General features: G+C 39.6%; 1 protein-coding gene across 2 annotated transcripts in view; it reads left to right on the top strand.

Annotated features, from left to right (window-relative positions):
- The window catches only part of LOC121276941 (coiled-coil domain-containing protein 171-like), a 229,031-nt gene that overhangs the window by 83,060 nt on the left and 122,898 nt on the right, over positions 1 to 23,073 (top strand). For both annotated transcript variants that reach the window (XM_041185646.1, XM_041185645.1), the window contains exons 15-17: positions 7,687 to 7,875; positions 13,176 to 13,674; positions 21,809 to 21,925. In XM_041185646.1, the coding sequence (XP_041041580.1) occupies positions 7,687 to 7,875; positions 13,176 to 13,674; positions 21,809 to 21,925 (805 nt within the window). The remainder of the gene's footprint in view (positions 1 to 7,686; positions 7,876 to 13,175; positions 13,675 to 21,808; positions 21,926 to 23,073) is intronic.

Here is a 23,073-nt window from a genome sequence, read left to right on the forward strand (position 1 = left end):
ATGGATGGTAGGGCACTCAAGGTATAGCTCTAGTGGGTTTTTTTTTTATTTAAACGTAAGCTGGGCGACCGCTTTGCAGAACACCTGCGGTCTGTCCGCAAGAATGACCCAAACCTCCCTGTCGCTTGCCATTTTAACACTCCACCCTGCTCTCTTGCCCACATGTCTGTCCTTGGCTTGCTGCATTGTTCCAGTGAAGCCCAACGCAAACTGGAGGAACAACACCTCATCTTCCGACTAGGGACTTTACAGCCTTCCGGACTGAATATTGAATTCAACAACTTTAGGTCGTGAGCTCCCTCCCCCATCCCCACCCCCTTTCTGTTTCCCCCTTCTTTTTTTTTTTGTTTTTTTTTCCAATAAATTATAAAGATTTTCCTTTTCCCACCTATTTCCATTATTAAAAAAAAATAAAAAAAGAACCCACTAGAGCTATACCTTGAGTGCCCTACCATCCATTCTTAATTAGCACATTCGTTTAGATAATATCACCAACTTTAACTTTAACACCTATGTGTTCTATTGTACTATTGTCGTTGACATCTTTTGAAGTGTAGTCTTTTTACTGTCATGTAAACACCTAATTTGCTCAGTGTATTGCAATGTATACAGGAAATGAAAATTGCTATTTCAAGTTCATTATTACTATTGTATTTTTAATTTTTATTTTTAATTAATCAATTAGTTAACAACCAAAATAAAAACTCAGTTATTTCCCCTGATTTTGAGAGAAGCTCATGAAAGTTAAGGAGTTAACACTGGAATCTATATATATTTAGATCAGTGGTTGTAATCTGCAGTGACTGTTGAGCTTAAGGAGAAAAGGATGCCAAACAAGAGATGGCAAAAAAATGCAATGTTCTAAGATTTACTTGTATGCTTTTTAGCCCAGCATTAATTTCAGTGCTGTGATTGGCTAAAGCCGTCTGCTTGCAACAAAATTGATTTCTAATTTAAACTTTGCAACTGACAACTAGTCCCGCGAGTATTGTTGTGCTTTCACTGTTGTGTTTGCAGGATTTGTGAAAGCAATGCCTTCATGTTGACATTTGCTTTTGAAATTAATACATGCAGCAAACTAACAAATCAAAAGACTTAATTCTTCATTAGTTATTTAGTGAGATTTTTCTTGTTTTTTTTTCAAAACAATTAATGGTATTGTATTCATGGTGTGTTCGCATGAAAGAAAAATTCAATCAATTTTTTTTTAAAGCTTTAAATGCAATAGTCACATTACAAAAGTAGTATGAGGTGCTGATTATTCTGCCGTGTTACCCTTCTCTTTAAAGATGATCTGCCAGTCTTAACCGAACTGACACTTGTCTGTAAATGACTAGATTTCTGGATATGGTGCATGGTACACAATAGCTGGCATTGAAGAACATTTCACATGAGAGAAATTAAAAAAAAAACCCTTAATCATAACGAATATATTTTATTGTGTACACTGCTTGTGCGTGCCTGTTCGGCCATAGTCCAGTTTATATCCTGTTTTCTATAAGCATACTATGTGTGCTTTACAATTTTAACCCTAATATTCCGGCAGGGTCTTTTTGTTCTGATTATTAAGGAACATAAGATAATTAATGAGGATCCAGCTGACTTCCACTGGTTTATGGATGTCAGCAGAGCTGCAAGATTGAATATCAAACTTGTTGTCAGACATTTGTTTTAACACTTCATTTCTTTAAAAGTTGGTTTTGGAAGTGGATTTTATGATGTTTGAGTGGGTGGCTGTAGTGCAGTATGTGGTACACAGACTAGGAAGTTTATAACTTTTGCCAGTGTTTGTTGAACAAGCACATTTCAGCTGGGAATGAACAAAATCATCAACTGCTGGTTACTTTTCACTGACTCCTGCAAACCGCCTGGATTTTGCACACTGACATGATTAGATTCAGCTGTCATGTCCTGTTACAATCAAGTAGAATTTTGGCACTCATTTTATCGAAAGGCAGAACAGGCTTGAAGGGCTGAACAGCCTACTCTTACTTCTTATCTCTTTATGACATGAGATAATCAACGCAGAAACAGGTTATTCAGCCCAAACAGCCCATGTTGGTGTGTTTATTTCTTTGGATTTCTTGGTGAATATCTTATATTGATGACCTCTAGTTTTGCTCTTCCCCACAAGAGGAAGTATTTTCTCTGTATCCACACTACCAAAACCTCTTATGATTTTAGAGATCTCGACTCAGTCATCACTCAGCCGCTTTTTTTTAAGAGAAAAGAGAACCAGTCCGTCAATCCTTTCCTAATATGTGTACCCACACATTTCTGGCATCATCCTTGTAAATCACCTCTGCACCCTCTTCAGTACCTTTTATATCCTTTTTATAATATGGCGACCAGAACTGCACCCTATATTCTAAGTAGGGTTTAACCAAGGTTTAATGCAGGTTTAGCATAACTTCCCTACTTTTCAATTTTGTCTTGCACATTTAGAGTAGTTCTTTTGGGGAAAGCTTAGAGGGCAATCTGAACTTGTGGAACCATGTTCCAGCATGAGCCGGGGTGAGTAAAGAAGTTCATTTCATTACTTATATGGCAAACATCATAATAAAGTAAATCATGATAAAGGTGATTTTCATCTGTAAACATGGACAAAGGAATACTATGCCTGTGTGGAACAGGAACACTGGGCATGTCTAAGTTTCTCTGATTATAAAGATTTGAAATTGACTGGATTAGTCAGTCTTATTCTAGTTCCTAGTGAACGAGTTCACATAATGTAAGTCAGACCATTTGAATTGCTGCTCACCCTGGCACAGTTTAAGGTGCTTCACTGAGGCTGAGGTTAAGTTACATTGTGGAGACAGCACAAAAGTGTCTTTGTTCCCCATTCAGTTTATGCAGGACCCAAACTGTATGTTTAGAGTGGGTAACCGAAGTGGAAAAGTATTCTGTTTTCCCATTGCAGGTCCCTGTTACCAATATTGGCTTAACATTCAGTTGAAACTAATTTATGACGATACCCAGGTTCTGATTTGAAAACATTTTATTTTGTGCTAGAATGTTCAAGCTTTTTTTAAAAAATTGTTCCTGATGCTTTTTTTTAAAAAAAAACAAACGCATTAAATAAAATTATGGCCCAAAATGAATCAAGGATGGAGACAGAGGCTCGAACAATCCCCATCCACCACTACTCGCCTCCGTCTGGTTGAACTTGTTCTCACACTGAACAATTTCTCCTTAAACTCCTCTCACTTCCTCCAAATACAAGGTGTGGCTATGGGTACCCGCATGGGCCCCAATTCTGCCTGTCTCTTTATGGAGTACGTGCAACATTCCTTGTTCCAGTCCTACTCCGGCCCCCTCCCACAACTCTTTCTCCGGTACATTGATGACTGCTTCGGTGCTGCTTCATGCTCTCGTCTGGACCTGGAAAAGTTTTATTAATTTTGCTTCCAGTTTCCACCCCTCCTTTCACATGGTCCATCTCTGACACTTCCCTTCCTTGACCTCTCTGTCTCAATTTCTCGTGATAGACTGTCCACCAATATTCATTACAAGCCTACCGACTCCCACAGCTACCTCGACTACAGCTCCTCACACCCCGCTTCCTGTAAGGAGTCTATCCCATTCTCTCAGTTTCTTCGCCTCCGTCGCATCTGTTCTGATGATGCCACTTTCTAAAACAGTTCCTCTGACGTGACTTCCATCTTTCTTGATCGAAGTTTTCCACCCACGGTGGTTGACGGGGCCTTCAACCGGGTCTGGCCCATCTCCCGCGCATCCGCCCTCACGCCTTCTCCTCCCAGAACCATGATAGGGTCACCCTTGTCCTCACTTATCACCCCACCAGCCTCTGCATTCAAAGGATCACCCTCCGCCATTTCTGCCAATTCCAGCATGATGCCACCACCAAACAAATCTTCCCTTCACCCCCACGGCGGCATTCCGCAGGGATCATTCCCTCCGGGACACCCTGGTCCACTCCTCCATCACCCCCTACACCTCAACCCCCTCTCATGGCACCTTCCCATGCAACTGCAGAAGGGGAAACACCTGCCCTTTTACTTCCCCTCTCCTCACTGTCCAAGGGCCCAAACACTCCTTTCAAGTGAAGCAGCATTTCACTTGCACTTCCCTCAATTTAGTCTACTGCATTTGCTGCTCCCAATGCGGTTTCCTCTACATTGGAGAGACCAAACGCAGACTGGGTGACCGCTTTGCGGAACACCTTCGGTCTGTCCACAAACATAACCCGGACCTCCCTGTCGCTTGCCATTTCAACAATCCACCCTGCTCTCCTGCCCACATGTCCATCCTTGACCTGCTGCATTGTTCCAGTGAAGCTCAACGCAAACTGGAAGAACAGCACCTCATCTTCTGACTAGGCACTTTACAGCCTTCCGGACTGAATGCTGAGTTCAACAATTTTAGATCATGAACTCTCTCCTCCATCCCCACCCCCTTTCTGATCCTCCTTTTTTCCAATAATTTATATAGATTTTTCTTTTCCCACCTATTTCCATTATTTTTAAATGTATTTCCATCCATTGTTTTATCTCTACCTTTTAGCCTATTTTGATCCCTAACCCCCACCCCGCCCCCACTAGGGCTATCTGTACCTTTATTATCACATTCCTTAGATAATATCACCAGCTTCAACACCTCTTTATTCCTTTGTCTATGACATCTTTTGGTTAACTCCACCTATCACTGGCCCTCTATCCAGCTCTACCTGTCCCACTCCCCCTTAAACCAGTTTATATTTCACCTCTTTTCTGTTTTTCTTTAGTTCTGTTGAAGAGTCATATGGACTTGAAACGTTAACTGTGTTCCTCTCTGCAGATGCTGTCAGACCTGCTGAGTTTTTCCAGGTATTTTTATTTTTGTTTTGGATTTCCAGCATCTGCAGTTTTTTTGCTTTTATCAAGGTAATTAATGGCATCAGCTGCCTTCACAAAGCTCCACACACTTTTTGATGCAGTTCTATCTTTTCTATAATCTATAACTAATGTGTAGATTTTAACTTTGAAAGGTAAGGCTGGCAGTTAACCACTTCGAGGAACTTGTGTAATCAGTTGAACCATTGGGGGAAAAATAAAAGACTTGCATTTATATAGCACCTATCGTGACTGCTGAATATCTCAAAGCACTTTACAGCCTATGAAGTACTCTTGAAGTATAGTTACTGTTGTAATGTGGGTAACTCGTTAACCAATTTGCACACACCCACAAATGTGATAAATGTAGGATTAGGTCAGTTTGTAGTGGCTTCAATTTTCTCAGAATTGTTAAAGGAGGCCATTCAGCCCATCGTGTTTGCACCGACTGTCTGAGCATTTTAACTTAGCACCGATCTCCTGCCTTTCCCCCATAACCCTGCACATTGTTTCTATTTAAATAATCATCCAATGCCTTATTTAATGCCTCCACCACACTTCCAGGCAGTGCATTCCAAATCCTAACTACTTGCTGTGTGAAAAAAGTTTTTATCTCACCTCGCATTTGCTTCTTCTGCAAAACACTTTAAAAACTGTGCCCTCTGGTTCTCGATCCATTTACGAGCTGGAACATTTTCACCCTATCTATTCTGTCCAGACCCCTCATGATTTTGAAAACTTTTATCAAGTCTCCTCTTAGCCTTTTCCCCTCCAAGGAAAACAGTCCCAACTTCTCCAATCTTTCCTCATAATTGAGGTTAATGTGGAGCCGATCTATAATTTCCTCTCCAAAGAAAGGCTTTCATCTGTCTTAAGACACAAGACCACTGGTCATCTGCTCTTGCAGGTACACATCTGCCAGAAACTCCTCCACTTCAGTAACGTCAGTATGTTTGCTCCAGTTCTTGTTGAAGAATGTGATAATCTGTTTTTATGATGTTAATTGAGGGTCACATATTGGCTAGGACACTAGGCATAAGTCCCCTGCTCTTTTTTGAAATAGTGCCATTCGATCTTTTGCACCCACCTGCACTGGAGTGTCAGCTTGTATTTTTGTGCTCATATCCTGGAGTGGTACTTGAACCCACGATCCTTTGACTCAGAGGCAAGAGTGTTACCAGTTGAGTCACTACTGACACACTTGATATGATATAGCATGTTCCACTATTTTCACTAAGCAGGCAGAGGATCCCATTTTCAATTCCGTGTATCAATGCCATCCATTTTGTTTTTGTTGCAAACTGTTATCCCTACACAACAGTACACAGAATGGGATATTGGAAGCCCTCAATTGGACAGGGTCCAATGACAATGGGCTCTTTACTTAAGTGACCAGTGTCATATTTTATAAATTGGCTGCCCAATTATGGCTGACATCGCATTAAAACGTTGGTGTTACATGTTTGGATATATAGCTATTGTATTCTGCATTCCCTAAACCAGACCGGGCCTTGCAGCTTGACCTCCCGATTTGTGCTAATTCCCTTCTGTTTTTATTTGTCACTGATGCGATATAGGTAAAGTTCATTGTGGTATCTTTCTTTCTTTGGTTTGTCTCAAATTAAAGATGCCTTAACTTAAATCATGTTTGTGTGGACTTGCAGTTTTTTCTGTACTTTAGTGACTAGGTGCTAAATCCTATTCCCATAACTCCCACATTTCTCAATTCTGTGCTGCTGCTGATTCGTTAGCTGTTCATTCGTTGCAGAGTTGCATTTTCTTAAGAGGAATTTCACCCCTTTCATGGGTCATACCTGACTGACTTTGCCATTAGTTTAGGTTCCAAAGGCATTAATGGACAATGTGCTATTCCATTATCGTCCTTTTATCCTATTAAGTACACACAGTAGTGTTCCCCTCTGATTGTATGGTGCCTTCACATCCCTGTAAACAGAAAAACAAACTCTAAACTGAGCAGTAGAAACTTCATAACTTGTTTACCAAGCTTTATAACTTGTTTGCCAAACTTGTCGCTCACTGAGGTAGTTGGTTTCTCCTATTGAATAGTCTGCTATTGTGCATTATATATAGTATAAGTCTACCTTTTGAAGTCTCAAAATCCCTCCAAAAACAGGGGTCATCTTGTACGCTGAGTATAAAAGTGAATTGCCAGGTGGGTGGTTGCCATTTTGAAATGTCATCAGCAAAAAATGCAAAGAGTGGGCATGTCTTAAACTCTCGCACATCTTCACAACACAGTCCATATTGTCTGCTTGATCCTTTGCGTTCAGTTATAAGGTAACAATAATTAAAACATGTGTTTGCGGGGTCTAAAATTGGGGCTGACAACCAATTCATGTATGGCATGTTGTGGCTGAAAAGGAGGGTCGACTTATATGCTGAGTGTACGCAAAAGCATTATTTTTGGGGCTGGATAACACCGGGTCGACTTATACGCTACGATTTACACTATTCCATAAGTTGTAAATATGAGTTTTGAAAATGCTGTGTAGTAGAATTTTACAATACAGACAAGGAATGACTTTTTATATTCATCGCTCATTAATTTTTTAAGTTGTCAATTTTGACAGTGTAAATGGAGTAAAGCACATCTTAGGCATTTGCCATAAGAAATCCAAGTGTTTATGTCTAGAAAGAATATTCCTAATGGTTCTCACTTGTTCAGATATGGCAGTTTGGGAATTTAATAGTCATATATGATATTATAGTCAGTCAACTGTGAAACAAACATTTCTTTCAAATAAAAGTTTATAGATCAGAATCATATTTATGACCTGAACAGTACATATTTAGATGAATGTTTCTAACCCAATCCTAATTCTGGAACTTACAGGAGTCATACATGGAGCGCATTTGTCGAAATAAGGATGAAACTATACATCATCTGCAGCAAAGCCAAGAAGCTACCTTCAATAAACTAACTGAACAGATGAAAGAGCATGAGGCTAGCTGGAAAAAACAGAAAATAGATCTGGAGGAGCATTACTCTGGACTCCTTGGGGAGGTTCATTCAAGGGCACAGGTAATACCAGTGTAACTGAATTGATAGTAGCTGTGGGGATGAATAGCAGCTGCCTAAGTTGTCCTCGATTTGTTTCCGACGAGTATACCCACATGTTTGCGTACAGAGTCAAAATTGATGGAGAACTCGGCACATATCCAATTTGTCCTTATGTCAGCAGATCTGGCAGCATCTGCAGAGAGAGAAAAACAGATAATGTTTCATTAACTGATGAAAGGTTATTGACCTGAAATGGTAACTCTGTTTCTCTCTCCACAGATGCTGCCAGACCTGCTGTGTATTTCCATTATTTTTCTTTCTTGCTTTTCAGACTTCCAGCATCTGTGGTATTTTTCCTTTGTCCTTAAGTCATTTTGTTACTATATACAAAATATAGAAGCTCCTTCCTTTCCCTCCTTCCAGTGTTTATTGTTACTGCAGTAAACATGCTTAACTCTGTCATGGAATGAATCTGGTACAGATAGGAATCATTAAAGAAAGATCTAGCAGAAGGTATATAGGAACTGAACAACTTTCTATATTGACTCAAAACTAGGTTAGGGGTAGTGATTATTGGGGTTCATAAGGGCTTATACAATTTCTTCCAGTTCCAATCGTAAGATAGCTCAAAACAAAGCAGTGATAGGTTGTACAGTGATTATGCTACTAGACTAATAGTCATTTGGTCATACAGAACTGAGTATGGCTGAAATAAATGCAAGAATTGCCCTGATGAGTGCAAGACGAAAAACTTAGACAACATGTCTTTTTTCAGCATTACTGGATTAGTAAACCAGAGATCTGTACCACAAAGCACAGAGTGGAACACCCTGAATGTAAGATCAAATTTAAATTCAGCTTTAAAAAAATAGTAATAATCTGAAAATAAAAAAGCTGCTGTGAGTAAGTGAGCTTGAAGCAGTCAGATAGCCATAAAAACCCCATTGGTTAATTAATGTCCTTCAAAAAGGGAAACCAGCCTGGCCTTTGTGTGAATCCAGTCCCACGCCAATGCTGACTCTTACCTTCCCCCTGACAGTGGGCTATTTGAACACTATCTAGAAGGCCCATCATAACCTTCTTTGGATGGGCAATAAGTGATGACTTTGCCAGCGACAACCATAATTTTAAAAAGTTTAAAAAAAACAAAGGCATGGAAAATCCTCAGCTGACATACAGATGATTAAACCACCCCTTGGCATTGTAATTAGCACTTCAGAGGATTCTACAAGGATCTTGGCACTGATTAGTATTCTACTCCTAATCGACAGTGATTTTGTTGAATAACGTAAAGAACTAGCATCAATTGAGAAATGCTTTCACCCATACAGTTCATGCCAAACCAAATGTAAGTCATCAATCAAGGAATCCAATATCAGATTTTCTGATGGGTTCTTTTCATGTTATGTTCTCCAATAGTGCAATGCTCTTGCAGCATATGACTACAACAATGGCTTCTAGTGCACAACAGCTGACAGCAAAAGTACCTGTGCCAATAGATATACAGGTTCCAATGGATCCCAGTGTTATATAGCCACTGTCAAACAGTGCTGTACAAATTGCCTGAAACTAGTAGTTTATTCAGAAATACAGGATCCTGAATTGGGAGATGAGGATGAGAAAATTAGTGCTGTTACTCAACATTCCTCTACACTGAGATTTAGTCACATTTTCCTTTGACAATAAAACCTGTTCAAACTTCCAGAGAACCTGACTGACAGGAATTCTATTTTGGACCTGGTGAAATTATCCAATGTATCCTTGGATTTTTACTTTCATCCTTCAGTATCATAAAAGAGAATTGGGGCCATGTTTCTGCTATTCTCAGAGTTCCTATAACCACCATCAGACTTCGGATGTCTGTTGTATAGTTTTTCCATATAAAAAGATAAATACAGGAAATCCCATTATAGGGTATCCCATTATCCCACAGAGGGTAGAAAAGGACAGGAAGAAAAAGCTCTTCTGCTATCCACCTCCATAACCATCCAGTAGTACCCCGTATTGACAGAAGCTCCTATGGATTATATGTGATGGAGTGTGGATGAGTTAATGTGATGTTGTGATATGCACAGTGAGGGGGACTGATAAAGCCATGTGCTTCAGTTTACAGGTAATTTCTTTAAAGTCCGACTGATTATTGGTCACTTTCGTTGTCCCATCTACTATGGTTATGTGTGATTTTTTTTGAGGGGATGACATAATTCGAAGATGATTTTATATTGGAGATTCAGAACCTAACCGACCCTTTATGGATGACCTTAAGATTCTAAAAACTGAGCCAGGCAGGTTTGCATTCATGATGATTAACTAAATAGCACGATTGAACCCAGAGGGGTAATTCTGTCACTTGAGAATGAGTCTTTTCCCATTTAACAACACTTACAGCCCCACTGCACAACGATCTAATAAGAAGTGTGTTCTTAGCCAAACAAGCAATTGGAAGCTTAACAAAGCATTATTGATAAGCTACATGATTTTTGGCTAGCTCAACTTCAGAAGTTCTCCTGCATTCATTTGTGAGATCTCTAATACTCAGCTCCAAAAGTCTGTAGCTCTGCTCTCTAGATTTGTGTAAATGGGGAGAGAGTTTTAATTCTTTACAAACAGAAATTCTACAGGTGTGGATTACTCAGTAGTTTGGCTGTATCTCATAAGTACGGTAATGAATTTGTTTGCATGCCAGACATCTGAATGCCCAAATGAAAATCCGTTATGGCGAGCTGAGATACAAGTTTGTGACCATTATTGAAACAGGAGGAGGTCATTCGATCCTTCGAGCCTGCTCTGCCGTTCAGTATGATCATGACTGATCCTCTATCTCAATGCCATACTTCTGCTCTCTCCTCATACCCCTTGATGCCTTTAGAGTCTAGAAATCTATCTATTTCCTCCTTAAATATATTCAGTGACTTGCACCCACAGCCTTCTGTGGTAGAAATTCCATAGGTCCGCTACCCTCTGAGTGAAGAAGTTTCTCCTCATCTCAATCCTAACTGATCTACCTCGTATCCTGAGACTGTGACCCCTTGTCCTAGACCCCCAAGCAGAGGAAACATCATCCCTGTATCCAGTCTGTGTATCCCTATCAGAATTTTATAGGTTTCAAATGAGATCCCCTCTTCTAAGCTCCAGTGAATGCAGGCCTAGTCGACCCAATCTCTCCTCATATGGCAGTCCTGCCATCCTTGGTATCAGCCTAGTGCATCTTCACTGCACTCCCTCTATGGCAAGTATATCCTTTCTTAACAAAGGAGACCAAAACTGCACACAATACTCCAGGTGTGGTCTCACCAAGGTCCTGTACAGCTGCAGTAAGACATCCTTCCACCTGTACTCAAGTCCTCTCGCAATGAAGGCCAACATTCTATTTTCTTAATTGCTTGCTGTATGCTTGCTTTCAGTGGTGTACAAGGGTGAGCTTTAGAAGGAAGAGAGGAGATCTAGAAGAGGTATGTAAGATGCTAAAGGGTTAGACAAAGTAGACGTGGAGTGGATGTTTCCCTTTGTGGGGCATTTAGAATGAGAGGCCATAGTTTTAGGCTAAGGGGTGGTAGATTTAAATCAGAGATGAGGAGAAATTACTTTTCTCAAAGGGTCGTGAATCTGTGGAATTCACTACCTGAGTGCAGTGGATGCTGGGACGCTGAATAAATTTAAGGAGGAGATAGACAGATTTTTAATTAGTAATGGGTTGAAACGTTATGGGGAAAGGGCAGGAAATTGGAGTTGAGGCTGAAATGAGATCAGCCAGGATTATATTGAATGGCGGGGCAGGCTCGAGGGGCTGAATTGCCTAGTCCTGCTCCTAGTTCTTATGTTCTTATGTACATCGGCATTTCCCAATCCATCACTATTTAAGTAATGCACTGCCATTCTGTTTTTCCTACTTACCCCCTTACCCATGTATTTTTGGGGACCTCTGAAACAGGACGGAATATTTCTTTTCAGGGAGGATGTGAACCAGTCCTGCTTGGGCCCATCCCAATTTTCCAAACATTTGGGAGCACTCTTGTTGAAAGAACAAACAGAGAATACAAAAAGGAAAGAACTGAAATCTATTTGTCCAGTAAGCATTGCTGCAGTTTAAGCTGAGAATTTGCAGAGTCAGCCTTACTGCTGGGCCACAACCTGAACTTTCTTCACCTACATTCAATGCATAATGCACAAATCTGAAAAACATGTGTTCTGACCATTCTGTTTCACATAGGTGGAACTACTTTGGAGCTTTAGCAAGCTGTTTCACCTATTCCAAGGATTATGAAAAAGAATTGCCCGCATTTTTGCTTGCATGATCAGTGTGCTGCCAATGGCCTAGGTAAAGATGGCCTCCATCTCACCAATGCATTCTGATAATTTTGATGTAGACAAATTTTAGCTATTGCTGTTACAACTGGATTTTTCCAATACTTTGAACAGTTTCCATAAAGTTCCAGGAATAATAGTTACCTACTTGCCTTACTTCACACCAGAGGTGGTGGTGATTTCCCATCATGAGCTCCTGTCCACCCTGAAAGATGGAAAATACCACATTGCCCAAATGTATTTTTCAGCCTAAAGCTGAGTTAAATTCACTTTCAGGAAAAACACTTTGTACAGAAGCAAAAAATAGACCAAGTAACCAGCAGGACAGTATCTGACTTAGATGATAATCTCCAAAATAAAATACCAAAGAATCCAAAATCTTAGCAAAATTATTTTAATCAAGCCTCTGCATGGACAGCCAATTCCATAGAACCCTTCCCATTGTTACCAGGTGGAAATGCGAAGGCAAATAGAGAGCTAGCGATACAGGAAAACCCACAACTATTATACAATTCTTCTGGATTCCAATGCAAAAATATGTACTCAAGATCAAAGTAATATTTCTCTTTGGGTAAGAAATCATGTTATTAATCTGTATTATCGTTCATGTCAATAGGATGTGGACAACCGTTTCCTGGTCGTTTTGGGCACTTTGTTTGCCTTTGGCACCTGAGTTTTTTTTATCAAACAGCTTGTGTGTAGTCCATTTGGCTCTGATATGAATCTTCAAGCTCTCAAGCTTGAACAACTATTCCTATTTGCTTGAGTTGTCCTTTGTCCCCACAAAGACAAAGGAACTCCTGAGCAGAGAATACAGCTGACTCAAGCTCATTTTGACATCTTTTAAAGAAATAGGATATAGCACAGATATTTCAATATTGGAGACTTCCATCATAATTAAAAACCTAGCTAGAAGCTGTTTTGTTGCTCTTATAAATTCATAATGAAAAGAATTAATGAATTATTTAATACAGAATTAAGAATTACAAGTAGCTTAATTCCATAACTTTTCACAGACATGCCATCTTGGAGCAGAAGAAGCCAAAGAAAAATTATCCAGCCTGGAAAAAGTCAAGGACAAGCTGACCCTTGAACTGTCTATTACGAAGGAACTATTGTCTCAGAAACAGAAGGAGCATGTTGCTTTGTTGGCAGCTTGTGCTCTGATGGCAGGTGCATTGTACCCATTATACAGCAGATCCTGTGAACTGTCTGTGCAGAAGGACTTCCTTCAAGAGCAAATACACACCTATGAATATTTCAAAAATGAACTCAGGACTGTTGTCCAGGTCCTTTCTTTGGAAAGTAATCCAAGCAAATTGAGGAAAAAAAAGAAGCCTCAAAAAGGATTGATTCAGGTTTTCAGAAAAAGTGTTATTGCAATCATAGCGGCCAATAGACTTCGTGCCTTCAGCCTAGGATGTAAGCCACTATTTACCTGGACTGAAGGCTTTAAGAACAAACCAAGACTTGCAATTTGCACTGGCAAAGTGAAATTCTACATCACTCATTCAAGTAAGTACTGGCCTGGTTGGCATTTCTAGTTTGAAAGCGATCACCAAATGTTTTAGCTGCTCATCTCCCATTTTAAATCTCCATTTGATCCTTGTCATATATTCTGTGCTCCCAAATTAGACATTTATTAGAAGTAAGTGACCATGAATATTTGAAGAGTTGCCCTTCATGAATCAAGAAAATCTGTAGTGGAACATCACTAACTGGATACTGAAAAACTGTGATTGACAGCTTCCACCCTCCTATTGGGAAGTCCAATCCTTCGTTAATCTGCTATTCAGTCAGTAGACTTTGAACACTGTGGCACTGCTGGTATTCTTGTTGACCTGGTTCAATATTATCCAATGACAACCCGACATTTGACAGGAAACCCTTTAGTCCACCATTGGTATTCAATTGGTGCCACCTCAACGCAAGTCTGACTTTGCAATGTGTTAAGGTATCCTTAGAATTTATTTATTCTTTAATATTAATTGGTGTACATTAAGATCTGCAACACTGAATTGGCCTTGAAAGATTGTATGTAAGAAACGCATGCAGGTTCTGTTTCAAAATGTATTATCTTCAAATTTTAATTGCCAATTCTCACCTCCCTTTTGAGGGCTAGATGTGTGGTGGTGCAGTCTCATGGGTGCCAGTAACTTTAAAATTGCCTTTTTGATCATTTTTTCAATGTGTCAGCCCAAACAATGAGTTTTGGCAATCTATTTGATTACGGAGTTTATTGCAGCCAAGCATGATTCAATCCTGGCCTGACGCACATCTTTCCAGTCAGGGTCATTGGGGAATAATTGGAAGTGGAAATGTGGCCAACTTCTCTTCTCCATTGCCTGAGGACAATTGTAGCATGAGCTGAGACCTAACTGACATTAGAAGCATTTCTCAGAAAGGACTTTGATTACTGTAAGGAGTAGTATGCAGTTTTGTTCGATAGTTAGAACAGTTGGTTTCTCTCCATTCTTTTTGGTCTTGATTCATCTACAGCACTCATGACCGTCAAGTTTTGCTTGGTTTCTCTTGATTGAGGTTTATCCATGTAGCACTGGAGATTGTTAGACACTACAGATGCTATGGCCTTTCATCAAATGTGAAGCAGTCTTTAAAACTTTCTTTGGATTTTAATTGTTCAGTTTCCATCTTGTTTGATGCCTGTCTCAAATCCTAAAGGCCTTTGCTGAGGAATTCACAGCTATTTGCTCACTCGTTATTGGGAGGAATTTATGGCTCATTGCTTTGTGTTGATTATCAACAGTATTATAAGGAACCTATGGGGAGAATTTAAATGCCTACTCTGTAAATGTTGAGAAGAGGGGGGATGGGTAAATTGGTTGGCAAGTGGACTCTGGTGGAGGTGTTGCCATGGAGAATGCACCAAGGAACAGTTAACTGCCAAGCTTTTGTTTAAATTCAATACCAGGCAGGTCAGCTCTGGTCAAGGCATTGCCAGCAAATGTGGTTCTCCATGGAAAATTTAGGAATTGATCAATTTCATACTCCCTTGAGGGCTCAAAATGATTTCAAATGATGAGTCATGGAGGAAGATTCTTCTTCGTTTCAAGTTCATTCATGACCCTCTTGAACAGACATATAGCGGAAAAGTGCTCCACTGTTTGAGTGTTTTAACCCAAATGGGCTCTGTTCCAACTGTTGAATAGTTACTGCAGATTGTACAGGGTTCACCCTTGTGAACTGACAAAGGGATGGTAGATTTCTCTTGGAACAAACACATTGGCCAGTATGGGATGGAACACATGACTTGGCATTGTTAGCACCGCACTTAACCATCTGAGTTAACCAGCTGCCAGAAAAGTGAAGCTGGCACTTTTCTGACCAAAGGTTTTATTGAACCACCGCAAATGCAAACTAACTGAAACTTACTAATTCATGAAACAATTTTTAGTCAAATTTCATTATCTTAAACAGCTGGATGACTGCTCATTCACTCAGATGTCAGCTAAATTATCATTGTTCAGGTGCAGCAAATAAAAGGTGGCAGGATCCCGTTGAAGTTTTATGGTAGTATCAGAGAAGACCAGCTGGGTAGATTCTTGGGTTAGTTCAGTTTTTGGCCATTGAAGTCCACAAATCATATCCACCATTACCTTCCATGGTAAAGTTTCTCTCACTGGAACAATGGTTTTCAAAAGTTTTGCCCCCTTATTTGAAGTTCTGAAAGCCAATCTCAGCTAGTCGAGGGAAAACAGTGTTCCTGAAAATTATTTTATTGATATTATATACTAATGAGTTATTCTTGCTTATCAGTCAATGGGAAGAATATGCTTACTATGTATGCAAAATGCATCGATCATTGGGGGGGGTGATTGATGCCAGGGCAGTAGAAAGTCAAAAATGATTTAGAAGGAAGTAAAGGCTTGTCCTTGTATAATAATCCTTCGCAATGTCAGGATGTCCCAAAGTGCTTTACAACCAATTAAGTAATTTTGAAATGTAGTCACTTTGGTAATGTAGTCGTTAATTTGTGCGCAGCAAGATTCCACAATCCATAATGTGATATTGACCAGGTAATCCATTTTAGCGATGTGGTTTAGGAAGAGAATTCTAGAAGGCAGCAGTGTAGTGATTGTAAAAATCAATTTTTGGCCAGGGAACAGAAGGTGAGCAGCCACCCAAAATTAGAGGCAGAGATTGGAATGGAGGATTGGAGCAGATTTCAAAAAGAGGGCAAATCTTGCATCTTTTGTCTCAATCTGACTTTTACTGGCAGTAAGCAGGAGGAAAAGAGAGAAATTTCAACACTTTACAACATATATCAGTCTTTTTTGAAAGTACTGAAACTAGAAACATTGAGCAATGTATTTTATAGAATAATTTAATTGCTACAAAATATATCTTTACCTGTATATTTCTAGACAATTCTTGGATTAGTGCAAATTGATGCAACTCATTTAATGAGCAGCATGTTTCCTGTGAAGGACTATGAATCTGCAAACTTCTGCCCATTGCCCATCTCTTGTTCCTCCTTCCAGTGTGACTGACTGACAAGAGCTGGTAGCGATATGTTAGCACACATAAAAACAAAACAAGCATTCCTCTCCCCTGGTTGTCAGCGTTATATGTAACCATCAATGGCTGCTGTCGTGTGCATATGTTTTATGTTTTACAGTGCAACATTTTTATAAAGTAAACTGGTTTGAGTTATTGTTTTTTGTATTTGTTTATAAAGTGTCAACCCATGACTCTCACCACACGTGTGCAGCAAAGATGAACTTTCTAATGATGTCTTCCCCATTCTTTTGAAAAGTTGACATTTCTTTAAAAGGATGAAGCTTCCCATGGGAGTTGTGATTGGATAACTGCAATGTGAAAAGGTGAATGATACACCCTCTGCCTGTGCCAACAATGACTTGGAAACTTGGATGCAATAAATCCTGAATTTTTTTTTCCCATGGTGATCTTTGGGATTCCCTGAGAATCACTTCATGAAACTCTTAGAGAACATCACATCTCTGTCTCTGATCAGAATCACTTGAAGCCCCATGAAAAAGAATCCACTTTCTCCAATAAAGGATATCTTGTAGAATGGGTTTTTCCGTGGTCTGAAGATCTAACAAGTTGAGCCACTCTTTCAGTGCTGAAGGTCTGGAAATTACCTCAATAAACTTTAAGCTGCTGGATGACATCATGATATCACTATCCATGCCTACAGGTCCAAGGAGAACTCATGCCAATAGCCCCCTTAAGGCCTTTGAGTTACACGACACTATGTGTGAGTTGTAGATGGCCCATCTTTCAACTACTGATGGTGGGTAATGCCAAACAAAGCTCTACCAGTTTTGTCCTAGCTCCCATCAACATTATGGACAAGATTTTAACTCTCTCAACCCATTTGATTAGAGTTAAAATTGGGCCCTATCTATTACTAGGGAAGCATGAGGCATCAACCTTTTGTAACTTATAGCACAATGGTTGTCCATCACTTCTGATGGTTGGGTTAAACAGGCAATAGAAGGAGTTTGCCATTTACACTGCAATGACGTACATAAATTGTTTAGATTATTTCAGGAACCATGTATTTAGAGCCATTCCGGAGTCTGAAGTAAGCTATCAGCTTCACTCAGGCACCATATTCTCCACTAGGATACCATTAGCTTTTAGGAGCCTCAAAAATAAAATATAATGCTAAATGGAAAACATATGAACTCTGCTGTTCTTCTAGAAAGTTCAGTAGATTATGACCAAAATCATAGAGCACAGAAGAAGGCCATTCAGCCCATCTTAATTTCCCCATTACCTTACATATGTTTCCTTTTCAAGTATTTAGCCAACTTACTGTTGAAAGTTGCTACTGAATCTGCTTCCACCACCCTTTCAGCAGCGCATTTAATTATGAGGAGATACTAAATTGGGTGCAGAAAGAGAGTGATCTGGGGTTTACATAAATCTTTGAAGGGAGCAGGACAAAATGAGAAAACTGTAATAGAAGTATTGTTTGAAAAAGAGACTTGCTGTCAAAGCTTTTCATCTTAAACTCATCAGGACAGATTCACAAGAATACCAGATCTCAAATGAAACAGCAATTTATATTGCATGAGGAGGATGGTAATTGGTTGGCAAGTGGACTCTGGTAGAGGTGTTGCCATGGAGAATGCACCAAGGAACAGTCAACTGCCAAGCTTTTGTTTAAATTCAAACCAGGCAGGTCAGCTCTGGTCAAGGCATTGCCATGAACTGGGGAATGGCTGTCCCCCAAGCTGCTTGTTCCCTTTGAGATTTCGTATTTTTGTGAATCTGTCTTAATGAATGCAAGATGAAAAGCTTCAACAGCATGTCTGTCTTTTTTTTTCCAGCAATACTCAAGTTCTGTACTACCAAGAATTATAAAAGTATATGGTTGCTTAGCTTTATTTATGGAGGTATGAAACATAAAGAAGAAAGAAGAAATACTAAACCTTTATAAATCATTGGTTAGACCCAGACATAGAGTATTGTGTCTAATTCAGATCACCACACTTTAGCAAGAATGTCGAGACATTGCAGAGGATGCTTACTAGAATGATGCCAGGGATGAGGAGCTTCATATATGTGGTGAGATTGAAGAAGCTGCAGTTGTTCTCCCTAGAAAAGAGAACGTTCAGGGTAGATTTGATGGAAGTATCTGTATTTGTTAAAGGTATTTATTAAAAATATAGAGAAACTGCTTTTACTGACAGGACAGGGAGTGATCAGATGGCACAAATATTAGGCAATTGGCAACAGATCAGAGTGGAGACGAGGAAAAAAAAAGTGAGTTTCTGTGACATTGGAATGCATTGCCTGAAAGGATGGTGAGTGAAGAGTTGTTAGGAACTTTCAAAATGGAATTGGATTGGAACTTGAAGGGAGAAAAATTGCAGGGCTATGGGGAAAGAGCAGGAGAGTAAAACTCCCTTAACAGCACTTTGGGTGTACCTACACCACATGGACTGCAGTGGTTCAAGAAGGCAGCTCACCACCACCTTCTCATGGGCAATAAATGCTGGCCTAGCCAACAATGCCCATATCCCATAAAATGAATTAAAAAAAAAAATCAGGTAGTGTTTTCAAAGAGCTGACATGATGGACTAAATGGACAACTTCTATGCGGTTCTAGCATTTACTGAAATGATCTCTGTATTCCTGTAGAATGTGGGTGATAAGTCAATGAGAAGATCCAAAAAGCATTCTTAAGATTGATAGTTTCGAAAGTATTGTTTCTTGGATTTGTGCATTACTGTTCATTGGCCTGTAAAGGAACTTTTCTTCAAGGAAAATCTAAGATAGTGTTTCCACCCTTGCAATAAGAACTAAAGTATTTGTAACTGATGCCCTGGGATCCCAATGTAGACCAGCCATTGGATATCAATTGCCAAGTGGCAGGAGTCTTGATAATGTTAGCCACACAAGGAAATGAGTTGTTTGTGACAAGGAATTGAGCTTGACTAAACATTTTATTAATCCATGTAACTTCTTTAGAATGATCTTGATTCCTTGAATGGGGTATTGTTTAATCTTAGTTTGGATTGTGCCCTAGGCATACATTCTTTTCCTATTCTTGTTTCTTGTTCTTGGGAAAAGTGACACACTGACCCAGGGTAGGTTATTTCCCACACAGACCTATAAATTTAATCACTGCATGCCCATTTTTCAATCTTAACACAGGTGTCTAAGCATCCAGCATGGCGAGTGGGGTGGGTCTTTCATCACATACTTAAATTGCTGCTTCACAGCTTCCGGAGTGCACACCAGAACTGCTTAAATCACTGACTGAAGGATTAAAATTTGGGTCTGCTTGTTGTAGGACCATCTTGCGATATTGGGCTGCCCCAGTGCCTGACTTGTGATCAACTTGCCCAGTAACCCATGGAACTAACAGACGGGAAGGACTCTTCATCTCCAAGGATTTACCCATTACACACAGGCTAGCTGATGGATTGTCATGTGAGGTTGCTGGTCAACTCCTGGGCATTTTTCTGATTTTTTTTCCTGACCTGGTGAACAGATTTATACCTGCTGAGAAGCTCATCCTGAGCTGAACTGATCTTGGCTGCCATATAAACAGTTTACTGCAGTTTTGGGTGATTTGCTTGGCTGCTTTTGTGGCTGGAGGAGGAGGGAGCAGCGAGAAACACATGAAAGATCAGGACTAGGTTGAAGAGGGAGAAGGAGAGCACGGCATTGGAGGCTTTCCCCAAAGTGGGTTTACAGGGAACAGTTCTCTGACATGAACTTCTTGGAGGAGCAATGTCCCAGCTGTCCCATTTCACCAAGGAGGATGGCACTATTTAGCCTGCTACAGTCACAACCTGAGCCTTGGAGAAGAGCATGGGCAGCATAGCTAGTAGCCATCGAGGTTGCTGTGGCCTTAACTTTAATGTTAAAGACTCCTTCCTGGCTGAGGCAGATGACATTAGTAACATCTTCCAGTTCATCGTTCATTGTATCAGAGAGGTAGGTGTAATGTTCAGTGGTTCAATTGTCCTGATTATGTAAGTCTGGTAACTGATCTATGTTCACTGTTTGATTAGCTAATTCTGTGTGCAGACTCAGAGAAAAGTAAACTGACGCAGAAGCTACTAGAATATGAGCTGAAACATGGAGTAGGCATTGTGTAACATTCTGTAAAGCTCCTGCACACTTTGAAACTAGTGTCATCCCTATATTGGTATGGCGAAAATCAAATATATAAAATGTACAACAGTAAGTATGGCTCCCTTTACCAAAAATAACATCCACATATCTTTTCCCACAGACAAAGCAAAGCAGGAAGAGAGAGTACTTGAATTTGCATGCATAGTGGTCTTTTCCCGGATCCATGGTGCTCTCGACTTTACTCCAGTTTCTCAAGCCTGGCATCTCTTGAGAGACAAAGTGATTCCATTCCCTCAAAGTCTAGATGGTTTGTGGTCACAGGCTGCACGTTACGCAGATCTGTGCCAGTCATGATTCATTCATCCCTTTGCTTATATGCTTATTTAATTTGATATTGAACTGTATGGGCACAGTGAGATGCTCAGACCACAAGTGGGAGTAACCACAACTTCTGTATCCAAGTGGATAACTAATAGAAACTCAAAACAACAACAAACCATAATTCCATTCTCTCAAAATCAACGTGACAGATTCATTGTCTTCAAGCTGTCCTGTTGTTTTAACTTAGTTCCACAAAATAGACCATTTTGTACTGCAAATTAATTCTATTTTGGAAACTGTTGCAACAGCTCCATTTTTATAGGCACCAGAAAGCGGAAGTTTCAATCTTCATCTAGATTGGATTTGCTAAATCATCTTATTTACTTTTCAAAATCTGTTCTAGTGAAATTGAGCTTTTGATACAGAAAATTATTTTGTTAACAGGTTGCTTGAAAAAGGCAAGATGTCACGTGGTGAGGACTTAAGCAATATTTAACAGTACATCCAAGAAAGCAAATACAATTCCACTTCTACAAAGTGTACAATAAACACCGATGAAATTTTAAGGCAAAGAATGTTCCATATTCAAATTAAACCTTTTCTCTACTGGAGTTCACACGAATGGTTAACAAAACCTTATACAGTGCTTAGTATAGGTATTTTATATTTTTCTGTACACACATTGGTCTGTGCCTTTTGTTGTTACTACATGTACTGTCATGTTGCTTTGTCACATTTTTGCTAGGACAGGAAAGTGAGCAGAGCCGCTTTACCCAGGCTGTTGAATGGTTTTCCAGTTCTGACCTATTGGCTGCAATAGTTGATTCTATGGCTGAGTTACAGGATGTTATCACTAAATCACGTAAGTAGATCATATAGTTCATTCTGTAGGAAAAATGAAGTCTTTTTCCCCTAACCAGTTCATTTAATATTAAAAATGCACATTTATGTTCAACCTAATTGAAAACTCAACCTTTTACAAACTCGCCAAATGCACACAGTATATTTTATGATCATTAAAGAATGATGCATTGCAAACTTTATAACAACATTGAGAACCTATTGCAATAATGGATTTTTAGACTATGTTGTTAGCTAATATTTTCAGTAAGGTACAGCAGACAATTGCTGCTCTTCAAGGAGCTTTTCATTTATTTTGCTGTATAATAAGCTGATTGCAGCATCATAAATGCATTATGTGACTGTTGTGGTTCGTATGCAGACATGCACCAGCTAACTGCAACTCAGTCACAGTACACTGACATGATCTTGTATTCTCTGACATGCAGCAGCTTTGATGGTGTATAAAGTTTAATATCCTTAAATGTATTGTAAAGTGATGCTTTCAAGTTGTCTTGCATGTTCTCGGCAATAAGCTGCTTTTGCATGTCGATTAAACGTCTCTACTTGTCCCCTTAGCATTTAATGCAGCCAAGAGTCATCAACTGCTATCTACATTGCTGATGAATGGAGATTATTACTTAATTTTACTTCAGTACACATTGACTAATAGTGGATCCACAATTGGCTGATTTCTGCTTTAAATCATTCATGGTAGCAATCAACAATTCTGAACTTTCAGCTTTGAAAATGTCTTTACAAACTCCAAACATAGTGTAAGTCAGTAAACTATGTGTGTCTTGAAGCTTCAGTGGTGTGCAACAATCACAATCCTTTGTGCAGAGAAACTTGAAACCACTTTTATAATGAAGATCAAATTATCTTTTGTGTATAATTGTCAATGGCCTCTGATCTGGGTGTCCTAGTGCATGAATCACAAAAGGCTAGTAACCAGGTACGGCAGGTAATTAGGAAAGCTAATAGAATGTTATCGTTTATTGTAGGGGGGAATTGATTTCAAAAGTAAGGTGGTTATGCTTCAGTTGTATGGGCACTGGCGAGACCACATCTGGAGTATGGTGTACGATATTGGTCTCCTTATTTAAGGAAAGATGCAAATGCGTTAGAAGCAGTTCAGAGAAGGTTTACGAGACTAAAACCAGGAATGGG

The sequence above is a fragment of the Carcharodon carcharias genome, chromosome 4, assembly GCF_017639515.1.
Source record: "Carcharodon carcharias isolate sCarCar2 chromosome 4, sCarCar2.pri, whole genome shotgun sequence".
NCBI classification, from domain to species: Eukaryota; Metazoa; Chordata; class Chondrichthyes; order Lamniformes; family Lamnidae; genus Carcharodon; species Carcharodon carcharias.